This window comes from Thunnus maccoyii, chromosome 24, assembly GCF_910596095.1.
Source record: "Thunnus maccoyii chromosome 24, fThuMac1.1, whole genome shotgun sequence".
Classification (NCBI taxonomy): domain Eukaryota; kingdom Metazoa; phylum Chordata; class Actinopteri; order Scombriformes; family Scombridae; genus Thunnus; species Thunnus maccoyii.
In genome coordinates, this window is record NC_056556.1 from 13,108,170 (window position 1) to 13,120,884 (window position 12,715).

General features: G+C 40.0%; 1 protein-coding gene and 1 long non-coding RNA gene across 6 annotated transcripts in view; one reads left to right on the plus strand and one right to left on the minus strand.

The window, feature by feature from the left end:
• Nucleotides 1-7,100, plus strand: part of LOC121891910 (E3 ubiquitin-protein ligase Midline-1-like) — a 42,721-nt gene extending 35,621 nt beyond the window's left edge. For all 3 annotated transcript variants that reach the window (XM_042404557.1, XM_042404558.1, XM_042404559.1), the window contains exons 7-10: nucleotides 197-340; nucleotides 3,505-3,666; nucleotides 3,945-4,152; nucleotides 4,231-7,100. In XM_042404557.1, the coding sequence (XP_042260491.1) occupies nucleotides 197-340; nucleotides 3,505-3,666; nucleotides 3,945-4,152; nucleotides 4,231-4,579 (863 nt within the window). In that variant the 3' untranslated portion in view covers nucleotides 4,580-7,100. The remainder of the gene's footprint in view (nucleotides 1-196; nucleotides 341-3,504; nucleotides 3,667-3,944; nucleotides 4,153-4,230) is intronic.
• The window catches only part of LOC121891912, a 211,536-nt gene that overhangs the window by 71,753 nt on the left and 127,068 nt on the right, over nucleotides 1-12,715 (minus strand). The window contains exon 5 of one of the 3 annotated variants that reach the window (XR_006094230.1): nucleotides 4,508-4,582. The exons of the other annotated variants lie outside the window; for them this stretch is intronic. This is a non-coding gene — a long non-coding RNA (uncharacterized LOC121891912). Of the gene's footprint in view, nucleotides 1-4,507; nucleotides 4,583-12,715 lie in introns of those variants that run through there. 3 annotated transcript variants of the gene reach the window in all.

Genomic DNA, 12,715 nt, shown 5'->3' on the forward strand with positions numbered 1-12,715 from the left:
AATTGAAGCAAATGAGCAAGTACAAGGTTAATTGGGGCTACTGTTTGTTGTAACAACTGACAACCTTTGAGTGCATTATCATTTTGGAATATTATCAGTGTCATTTGGAACTATATTCAATTGAACCATAACGTTAGAGATGTTGTCGGAGGATATTCAAGTAGTTCATTATCTTTTTATTTCTATCTCTCTTCAGCTCCAAGTGCTCCGTCCATAAGGGAGGAGTTGTGCACGGCTTCCTATGACACCATCTCCGTCCACTGGACGTCTGATGATGAATTCACAGTGGTGTCTTATGAGCTCCAGTATGCCATCTTTACTGGACAGTCCAACATTGCCAGTAAGTATGTCTGGTAGAGAGAGAATGCCCATGCCCTAAGAAATATATTCATCTTGAAACACAACTGTAGTATTTTCTAAATCCTCTCTAGTACTGATTGTCCGAGCTGCAGCTACCACCCAGGACACTGGGGTCATTTTATGTCTTTCTGGGAAATTGAATGTTTGGAGCAACCTGGAGGAAATCCAGTCCATATCTCAGATTTTTTCAGTGTTTCAAATAGGTCTGGCATTGTGCTCATTGACTGTTTCCCTAACATGAAATTAACTATAACAATCAGAGCTTTAGTGTTTAGACTTGTTAATGAAATCTGGTTGTTGTACTTCGAGTTAAAGGAATAGTAACTCTCAGCTTCCGAAGAAGTCTTTGAAAGAGCATGGAGGAGTTATGTTTGCAAATAAAATTTACATATTGCAATTGACTGCACAAACAAAGTCCTAATCATTTTTTAAATAAGGTGTCTGACATCCTGCATCTAGTTTCAATGCATTTGTAATGCAATCATTTGTGCAGAATGAAAAGTTTAAAGCCCCCCCCCTCTCCTCCACTCAAAAATGTGTTTTCCTTATTGTTACTGCAGTTGGATGTTTGAGCTTCACTGTGCAGAATGATACATGTGCAGACACTAGAAAACTGTTTTTAAATTCATCTGCTGAAAATGGAAAATTTCTTTGTGCTCATGGAAAATGGCAGAGTTTAAGGCGTGTACCTACAAGCATGATTTGTGATATAACAACTGGTTTGGAGCCAGTCGTGGCTCACTATGCAACTTCCACAAGTGTGATGTGGAAACCTCCAGTGCACATAGATTCTGGAATTTTTAATGGTGGAGAAGGGACGAGATGTCACTTTGAGTATTTGAACTCGATAATTGAACTTTTTGTGGAAAAACACAAATTATTATTTGAGTATTTATCTAAAAACATCTTATTGTTTTGCTATTTACAGACTTGAGATCTGCTCAGTACAGTCATGCCACTCTTCTGGTGGCCACTGTCATCCTATGAGGCAGTTTGGAGTTGAAGTACTTTAAAATCTAAAACCGAGATAGGGGCGAAGTGGAGCCTCCCGAAGCCTCGAGCCTTTATGCTACCATCACTCTCAGATGTTGTCACACTTCGAATAACTGGAGCTCGTGAAGGATGAAAGGAGAATAAGATTTGACAATAGCGCAGCAGAAAATCCTGGCTGTATGTGGAGCTCTCTGTAAGAGACGAGGCTTCTACAGTGGATATACAGAGTTCTTATGTCTATACGTGCCACCAGGTTTAAAGTGGCACCGTAGGGATGAGACGTTGCATCGGGAAAGATGACGGCTGTAAAATGAATCAGCATCCCCGACACACACTTAGTGACACAATTGTCTTGTAGAACAACAACATAGCATACAGTATATGCTAACACACACACACACATACACACACTTACCCGACCCAGAAAATCATGAGCACAGCACACTCGAGTGAGCAACAACTACAAGGTAGAAAATGGGGTCAGGGCATCTAAAGACGAGCTCCCCTCCTCCCTTTCAATCAAACTGCTTTTTCTCTGTCTTTCATCTATTTTTTTTTTGAAGTCTTCCCTTTTTTTTTTTTCCAAATTCAAAAACAGACCTCACAGCACAAATCCTCCCTTCTTGTTTCTTAGACTCTTTCTTTCCTGCCTCACTTCCTTCCTCCTTTTCAAACTCCACATGCCATCTTTGATTTCTTTCCTCCCATCTTTCCGAAGGTCACACCTTCGTCATTGCCTTCTCGCGGTGTCACGTTACAGTAGTTTAATGCCTTCTCTCGACAGCCATTAAACTAATGTGACACTTGATTCCCCTCTTTCTTGCCCCCTCTTTCTCTCACATCCTGGTGTGCTTCAGCTCCCCGAGATGCTGTGATTTTTCTCTCCTTCCGTTTTCACATCCGATAATGTCAGAGGTGTTGCTGTTGGCGTCTGAGTCACAGAAAATCTCCCCTGGACCAATACATATCAATCACTATGCAAGAAGTGGAATAGCCTTTTTAATGTTAGTATAAAAAAAACACACAAACAACATCCTTAAATCTCATGCATAATTCTTTACAGTACGGAGCTCTGGATTGGATTTCCTGTGGGAAATTTGTGTTGAGGAAGTGATGGTGTCTGCCGTTTTCTGATTTGATATGCGCGGGACTTCGAGCTTGATTAAATTAATTTGCAATGTGTTTCATCATAATTAATGTTTTCACATTAAGTCTGATAGTGTAAACCAGTAGGAATGGTAGCAGTACTTACTTCAATGGTTAAGTCATAACTATTAATTTGTCACAATGCCATTTCTGTTCAGTGCTCTGGTTGGTTAGAACACAAATATATGCAAATTGGGTTGTTTTTAGTCATTTCTTTTGTGTTATTTAAGGTTTTACTCCTTAATATTTTTCTTTTGATGATCATATTGCATAACTATGCATAAGGGATTCACAATAATGCATATGCATACCGGATGCAATGAGGAAGTAAATATTTGCTCATGAGTTCAGTATTAGCATGTTGGACAATGCTGGTGCATGTTGGTGGCTTTCTTTAGTTTTCTTTAATCTTCCCAGATCATGTTTTGTTGTCAAAGATGCAAAGTTCATGGAAGCTCAAAGATTATTCTTGGCAGATATTTTCACTGCTGGGTGGTGAACACAGAGTAGAAAGATGGCTGTTACTTCCATGACAAGGAAGGAGAATATGCACACATGCACACAGACTTCTTCATTCTGCATGACGGCATCCAAAGCAGATGATTGAGTGGTCTACATTTTGCCTTAGGAGGTGGTGCAGCAGTAGTGGATTGCCATTGAAAAGAAAAAAAAAAAAGAAAAAGAAAAAAGACACACACACACGCCAAGCAGTGAGAGCATATTGCAGCTGTGAAGCCAACAGAGTGTAAATGGTTTCCTCTTGTGCCTTTTCACACCCTCTCACCTGTTCCCACTGCCACAGGCTCACACACAACCAATCATTGAGTACGCTATGCTTTCACACAGCTGTACTGAACTGCACTCCTCTCTAGGAAACTTAAAAGAATTTTAGGAACCTTAAACAACTGAAAACTCATCGAATTAACCGATTCCTCTTTATACTTCCACCTTCTCTTCTGTGCCTTTTTCTCGCCCATCTCGCCCTCCCTTCCCTTCTCCTCCCAGGTCTGTGTAACTCATTGGAGAGCTGGATGATTGTTCCCAACATCAAGCAGAACCACTACACAGTGCACGGTCTGCAAAGCGGCACCAAGTATATCTTTGTTGTCAAGGCCATTAACCAAGCGGGGAGCAGAAGCAGTGAACCGGGGACTCTGAAAACCAACAGTAAGCGACTGACGAGTGATAACGAATGCTCCATACAGAATCGACCTTTACAGAAATTTTGTGTATAAACATTCAGGAGTAGCTTATTAGATTCATTATTTTCATTTGCTCCACTTACTGTGCTTCAGATGGATTTTTTCCCCCTTTGGCAAATATGAAATTGAATTAACTGAAAAGAAATTAGCTGTTCTGTAAAGAACACTGCCTCTAATAGATCTCAATGCATTCACACTTGAAAATCAATGTGTTTTCCATTTTCCTTCCTTCTCCACTGCCAGGCCAGCCATTCAAGCTGGATCCCAAATCTGCTCACAAGAAGCTGAAGGTCTCACATGATAACCTGACAGTGGAGCGGGACGAAACCACGTCCAAGAAAGGCCACAACCAGGAACGTTTCACCAGCCAGAGCAGCTACGGCGTGGTAGGGAACGTCTACATCGACAGTGGGCGCCACTACTGGGAGGCTCTGATTGGAGGGAGCACATGGTAAGTTTTATTGGCATATGTGTGATTTAGGGAAGGCCTGGGGTTTCCACTTGCTGATAACAGAATCTCCCTCCTTAGGTACGCTGTGGGTATAGCCTACAAATCAGCCCCCAAGCACGAGTGGATCGGCAAGAACTCGGCCTCCTGGGTGCTCTGCCGTTGCAACAACTCCTGGGTGGTGCGCCACAACAGCAAGGAGCTGGCTATTGAGCCTTCGCCCCACCTGCGGCGTGTCGGGGTTCTGTTAGACTACGACGCCGGCTACCTGACCTTCTACGATGCCGTTGGCTCCCAGCACCTGCACACGTTTCATGTCTCCTTTGTTCAGCCTGTGTGTCCTGTGTTCAACGTGTGGAACAAGTGTCTGACGATCCTCACTGGTCTACCCATCCCCGACCATCTGGAGGGACTGGAACCCCAAGACTGAAAGCTATAGACAGACAGAATAAATCAGCATAAACTGGTCTTATCTTAAAGCTGCATTGGGCAAGATTTGTGAAAATGCTCATCTTTGAACGGAGAACAGAGGAGACACCCATGCTCTTTAATTCATACAAATCCGCCCTAATTGTCCAAATTAAATTCTTGTCTTGTGCACTTTCCTACTCAGCTAGAGAACTCTCTGTCCAAAGAAACTGAACTCAAAAGTGTTTGATATATTTTTCTTTTCCATTTGGTTTATTTTGGCACATACCATTGCAAACTAACTAGTCAACATGAGCATGTATGAGCAGATAGCTTAAAGATGGAACTCTTTCAATCCATACTTGCTACCATTTGTGCAAAGTTGCCCAGTGCAGTGTAAAAAAGAGAGAATATGTGATGCTTGGGGTATTATTTTACCAAGCTTCTCAAAAGTGATTTTCAGTTAGGGACCAGAATCTTAACAAGCATAGTTTATTATAGTTTATTATGATTTCTAAAAGCAAATATGATGCTGGTTCGTGTTGTCTTTGACTCTTAAAGGCTTAGTGAAAAACCTGTTCTAGATGGATGACACAAGGTTGGAGTCGATCCAGAGGAAACCAGGACAAATGGACAGTGTTGGACCAGAAATTCCTACTCTAAGGCACTTTGGGCTACGATGGACATGTTTGTACCATGGCAACTAGGAAACAAGCCACAAGTCAGTTTCTAATTTTTTTCTTTTTTTTTTTGAACACCACGTTATCAGATGGAGCACTTTGAAAATCCTTGAAATTATCCACACATACTTACACTACAGACACACAAACACAATCAAACATGTGCTAATACACACACCACTATATACTACTTAAATTAATCACAGTTTCTGGAACAAGTGGTATACAGGTGTATATTTTGTAAATTCATCGCAATCCCCACCCACCCACCCACCTATGTTTTCCCTTGTTCATTAAAAAGGAACCAAAGTAGCCATTGCTGTCTGTTCAGATGCATTTACATAAATTTTACTCTAAGTTAATAAATGCAGAATTTTTTTAAAAAAGTGACAGAGAGGAAATAGCGTTATGCTAGTATTAACTGCAGGAGTCCCATAAATGTAGATGACGTCCTTGTTTTTGCACATTGTTCATACTTTATTCATGGTTTTGTAGAAAACGCCTAAATATCTTAACTCATTTTGTGCAATTAACATGCATTAATATTGGGAAAGTGTTGTGTTCTGTTTGACTTATTGTGTTAATTTCCTTTTTTGGCAGTCCGACAAGTCCTGCCATTATGATTTTATGTGATACATAATATGTGAGTTGTGTTACAGTTGTAGCCCGGGGTTAATATTGGAATGAAGGGGGTGAAATGCTTTTTTGCTGCAATTTTTCTTTTTCTCTCACTTTTCTATAAAACAAGCATATGGCTGTTTAGTGAGACATACTGTACTGGTGTGCCAATACTCCAGAACTATTAATTTGCTTGTGACAGAGAGTGTCTTCCCATTTTATCTTTTCAAAATGTTTGATTTTTTCCTGTCATTTTCACACTGAGGTCTTATTTCATCAAATCCACATGCAACATATTATTTGAAAAGGTTAAAAGTTCAGTTAATCCTTGAATAAAAACACACTTCATTCACTTTATTGAGACTACACCATGCACAAGAGGCTGTCCTCAGACTTGTTGCACAATGATGATGTCAGTAGGGTGCACCTCACTCTTCACTTCAGCCATCGGCTGATTCTTATTTGTGAGCATCTGATGTTAACTTACTCCACAGTTGGAGAATCCCCTGCAATACCTGGCTGTATTCCTGGAATATCATCTTTAAAGTGGTTAGTCCACTTCATCTTTGGGGATTGACCATCCACCCATGAGCAGTCAATTTCAAGCCGACTTGATTAGATTTTACATAATTCTTTGTTATTTAAGAAGGGACAAAAAGGTCTAAATAGGTAATATAATGTTTATTAATGGAGGCAAAATAATGTTGATGTGCAATTTGCATTTTTCTAGCACTTATTGCCTCCACTTTCATTCCACAAGAGATAAAAAGCATACCCCGCCTCCAGGTGGAGTAACAAGAGATTCAGCCGCAAAGTCAAGACCATTAAACTACCAAAATGACATCATCAATTCTATATTCTATGATTCAGTTTTGCTCTGTGTGTAATAATGTTTAACAGTGACAAAAATGGAGATCTTCAGTGTAAATAGAAAGATTTGGTTGTATTTCTCAATGTCGCTTTGTTTCAATAACCGGTACACTAAAAAAGGTATGGAGGACAAATAACAGTTTATTCTTTAATTCAGTGTTTTCTTGGCAATAAATTGAACTGTAGCTATGTTTTCATTGTATCTGATACGAATATATAGTGCTTTATTTAATGTTTCCATTTGAACTTTATGACCTTGGTGTTATATGTTCTGTCTCTGTGGACATTTTTATGGAAAAACAGGATATGAGTGCTTACATCACTGTTGTCTGAGATAAGTCTATGAGAAGGTCAAAAATAAATGTTCCTTTTCACATTAAAGTGTGCTTTTTATCCACTGAAGCAATACAGCAGAGTGAGAATGTCAGGAGCCGTTCTCATAAAGCAGGATGGGGTGAAATGCCAGGAGCCATTTCTGTCTTTCTTTCTAGGGGACGCACAAAGATGCAAGCAATCCCAAATTCAATAAGTTAAGAGTATGGCATTTTGGTGTCTCTCCATGTCTCCTTAAAGTTACTGGTGCCCTTCAAGAAGGCGCTGCACATTTTTCCCATCTCAATTTAAGACAAAGTCAACCACGTGTGTTCCCAGACATGAACTATAAACCTACATGGATAGTCCCTGAACATCAGTGGTTCCCAAAGTGTCAACAACGCTGTGAGCAGTTCAACCAAAAATGTATTATTCTTTCTTAGACCATTTTATCTGAATTAGTTTTTAGAAGCTAGGTCGCAAAACCACATTGCCCATGTGTCTAACCTTGGATCAGTGACTATTTTTAGTTATTAGATTTATCTAGCAATGTGGAGTCTAATAGTCTCGACTACACCATAAGGTAATAAGTTATCCTTTGGTGGATGGAGTTTCTAATAATATGGTTATACATGGGAACAGATGCTGCAGAAGGCATCACAGCACTTGATCTGTATTTTTTCTCCAAATGATGAATCATCCAGGCAGGTGCTAATGTCAACATCTAAGTTTAGACCTCAACGTGTCAAGTTCATTGGAGTTGATGAATTTCCTGTGGAAAGGGAAGTTGTTGAGTTTATCATGTGAACTTCCCGTAGACATTTGGGGCTCTTCCTGATTTTCCAGGGAGCAATTGTTCTTCTGACGCCAGGGTTCAGTGGGATTTTGTCGGCGAAACACGAACTGAAGCTTTGTGTGTCGTTCACACGGCTCAGTGGTGTGAGTGAGTGAAATGAGTTTACCAAAAGCTCCCGAACACTAAAAATGACAAAGACAATTTATAGGTTGCCATCCACAAATAATGGAGGTGTGTGCTTGTTTGTCTGTAATTCAACCTGTAAATACAGAGGCTATGTTGAAGATGACATAAGTAGACTTGTCAAGCACATAGATAACAGTTATAAGGGTTGCTTTCTACAGCTACTGCTCTAAGGAGATACACAGTGTGCATTTACTATCAGCATATATGCATATAAATAACTTCCCTTGAATTTGCATTGAAATGAATTTCTACTTAAATTCTGTTAAATTGTGCCTGAGTCCAATTTAAGAAACATTAAAGGCAAAATTGTGGAAGCACAGCTAAGAAATGTGGATTACTGACTGAATTTAATTAGTAGAATGTGTCATCACAACTAGTTTCACAGTATCTATTACACAATTATACTGATTGCATATTAAACCTATAAAATCATGAGTCTCAATATGAGGCCATCTGTGCTTCTCTAAAAAGGAGCAAACCAAGCATAAATGGTGTCATTTCTTGATATGTGGATGTCCGTAGAGAGCAATTATCCTCTTAAAACTGTACAGTATCTTCTGTACTTAGGTGATAGTTTCCTACATGACAAAACAATGAATTCATTGTTGGCCTACTGCAATGGAGGTACGCCTTGAGATTTTCTGAAACCCTTGTCAAGCAATTGTGTTTGCTTTATAAAAACATTTCTTGGCCCTTAATTCTAACCTTTTCCATCCAAGTTTAATGCAATTTAAGCCAAGTTCAGCAGTTAAATGTGCTTACTGACACTCTTGTGTTCTCATACAAGACTTTGTGTGACATTTCAAACAATCGATACAATAACTTAATGTGTCTTGGGATTTTGCTCTTCAGCTGAAAGGTACCGCAAAAGGTTGAGGACCAACTATTTTATTAACCTTTATCAAGGGAAGGATTTGCTGAGCTTGTGTGTTGTTCTTCCTACACAACCTTGGTCCACATATAGTACAGTACATACAGTGACGCACCACCATATTAAGACTCGAGATTTGGTGTGAAAGTCCAGGTGCTTAAACAGCTCTAGCAGCAACTGTGGGCCTTTTTTCCCCCTCAAGGGCACCTTGGATATACTTTAGCAACAAGCAGGGACTGTTACTCATTCCATTTTTCCCCATGGGTCTTGGAATTTGAACCACTGACCTTCCTTCACAAGACCACTTTACTCTCCTTTAGGCAAACACTGTCCCACTTTTGTACATAGCATCAGGCCAGAGTTGGTGGAGTGTGTTGCTGTTCGTGCTACCACTGCAATTGTACTTGTATGGGTAGTCTTGGGGCTCTACATTCCCCAGAGGATTTTTGCAGCTAAGCCACAGCACAGAGAGAAAGACAAGACTCCAAAAGAGACAGTCCTCTGTACTCCTTGGGGAGCTTATGCTATGGGCTCTTGTTGTCCTGATGTGTATGTGTGTGTGTGTGTGTGTGTGTGTGTGTGTGTGTGTGTGTGTGTGTGTGTGTGGGGGGGGGGGGGGGGGGGGGGGGGGGGTAAGTGAACTTGGGCATGTGTCTCTGGCTTCTTGGTGGTAAAAATTTGCCATTTTAAGCAAATAGGCAATGACAGCATTTTGAGACACGAGCAGAGGGGAAATAATGGCCAACTCCCTCAGGAGTGGATCTGGAAAATGCAAGAGAATTTGGTGCATAACCACAGTAACGACAAAGACAAAATAAAGCTTATATGTTCATAAGAAATTACGATGATGGGCCACTGTACATCCAAGCCAAATGCAGTGGGAAAATTAGATTTTTCATGATGAAACAACTTATTCTACGCTAAATAAGAATGTTTCCTTGTTCAACTCTTACTAGCTCTATATGTGTATTTGTAGCAGGCTATGCAAGAGCCTTGCTCTCTATGCTGTCTTCCAACTTAAGGAAATTAATTCTCTAAATGTCCAGCAGATGTCACTGTTAAGATTCAAGAAAATAAGCATATAAACCCAACAGACATGTCACTGCATTATGGACATTAATTGGCAGCAGTATTTCCTAAGATACAAATCTTATCAGTTAATTGTTATCCATGGAAATCTAAAACTGGAACTGAACATATCCATTTATTACATATCATATCTCATCTTCTCATTTCTACTGAGTTAAACATGTGGATCTACACCAAGCATCCTCTGATTCCTCTAAGTCACTATCTATTAAATCATCAATTTGGTTAGTTATTTAAGGGAAAGTTATTCACAAGTCAATGCACTATTAGAGACCATGTGTGTCTTGTTTAGAGTAGAACTGAGTATGAGTAGAGAAAATGTGCTATAATAAGTCATACAGCTTGACTGCAGTCATAATGTTCTATTGTAATCCAGGGTGTTTTAAAAAGATCAATATGCAATCAGGACATTGTCGTTTCTTTATTCCTAAAGGGTATTCTGTTGCCTAAACTGAGTGTGTTTGTGTTAATGTCTTTGTAAAATCTCACAGCACTCACTTCCTTATTGCATTAAAGATTCTTGGAACACAGCACGTGGTTGAGACATAAGTCATAATAATTTCCTCAGAAAAAAGGACAAAGTATACACTTGCTTCAAAAAGGTAAAGGTAATAGAAGAATGTGTTTCCTAGCCTAACAAGTGAAAAACTAGCAAGGAGGAGCTTAATTATTCCACAGTAAGACTAACAGGGATGAATAACTTGAATTCAAACTGGTGCAGTTATGTGCGCTTAGCTCAAATGTCACATGGAAAATTAGAAAAAAGAGGTCTGAAGATGCCCTATTTAGAAAATGTGGGTGTTCCACTCATTCACTTAATTATTTGTGTTTTGCCAGCTACATGAAAGCAGGTCCTCTGGCATTTAATCTTAAGCAGAAGCTTTTTCTTAAGGATCCATGATGTCAGACTGTCCTTCAACTAGAAAAAGATCAAAAAGGAACCTTATCCAGTTTCAGCAAGCATCTGCTCTACTGAAGTGTCTTTGAGCAAGACATTGAATCCCTGCCACCTCCACAGATGCTATTCTGTGGTTTGCACCTTTTATCCTTAAGGGATCATTTGACTCTTATAGTACTATTAAACATTACATTTTAAATAGCCTATATTTGAGAAATCCCACACCCAGTCTGACAAATAATTGCTAGAGTGAAGGTAAAATTGCCATTATTACAGGACTATTATTGAAGTTATTGTGGCAATTGTGGCTAACAGGTTTCAGGTCAAGCATTAGAAGGGAAGGGGCGGGCAGCCTGCAGGACTCTCCATGGTCTCCAATTGTCTCTCTGACCATGAATGAAAGGTTTGCTGTGTAGCAAATATTTCCCACTGAAGGCAGTCAACCATCTCCTTTGATGTGCTGTTGCCAAACTGTACCACCTTCTGGTCAAGCGCCTTGATGACCACCAGAGCTGTGGAGTTTGCTGGCTGCAACAGCTGCCAGCATGAATCCAGGAACTTGGCTGATGTCCTTGAAGGCCAGTTTGCTGGCGCTGGTACCGCTGCTTCTTGGCCTGATCTGGATCTAGAGTTGCCGTCTTCACTTGGCTTAAGTACATCTGAGAGAATGCTACAAGGTGTTTGGCTGCCAGCTGGGCCTCACCTGTGAGCAGGTGGAGTAAGGGCCCAAAGGCTGTCTGGCAGTTATACCTACCTATGACCTCAGGAAAATCCTTCAAAAATGTCCTGAGCTTATTGCCTGGCTCTATTCTCAAGATGTTCAGGTTAAAAGGGCAAAAGGAGGGTTGTCTACTTCTTTAGCCTGCAATTAGCCTTTACACAGTCTGTGTTAATTGCAGGCTAGCTGTTGGGGGATTTGGAGGTAGTAGTGGGTATTCCATTGTTGCCGGTTCATCCTGTCTTTCAGCACCATTAAGCACAGTCATTAATTAATGCAACTTTTCCAAAAATATGTTTGTCTTTCCCTTTCCAGTATTAAGCTCATCCCTTTGTAGAACACTTTGAAAAACAACAATTGCGGCTTACTCCTTGCTCACACACTAGCTTTGGTCTCATACCCAGCTCACCACCCCCTGAAAGGAGAGAAGACAGATATTGGGTTGTTAATGAGAATCAGGTACCTTATCAGGACTCCTCTCACCTTTCTCTACCTCCTGAATAATGCTTACCAAAACCTATTTTGCATCTTTTGATAGCATTTTTGGAATGGAGACCCCTCATTTCTACTTTATTGCATTTGATCTTAATCACAGACTTGTTATGTATGCACCAACCTTGCATTCTAATCTGTTGCACCAGACAGGCACTGAAGGCTTTTGTGATGAACAATTTAGTCTATTGATCAGACCAGGCCTGGGGCACAATTAAGGCCAAAGGAAGGAATGATCACTTTACTAATCAGGTTTTTCCCTGGATTTTTTTGAGACAAAGGTGACAAAGGCTGGAGAACATGTGTAGTGTGGCACATACAGTTTTAGCACCTTTAGAGAAACAACACTCTAAAGGTGCTATTTGACAGATGAAAGTATCCATAGGGATTTAAATTTAATACCAAGATGGAACAAAATGATGAAAAACAAAGGTTGTGACAAATGACAGTAGCATTTGTCACACTGGCAGATAAAATAAATGGTCCGCAGCCTTTTTATTTTAAAAAGTTAACTGCTTAATTAATTAATGAATTAATTGGAAAGTATCTTACAGTCTCCTGCTTGTATGAGAATGACAAAATGAGGGGAAGGCAAAGTGCTCTGTTGTGTTGTTATTAACATCATATC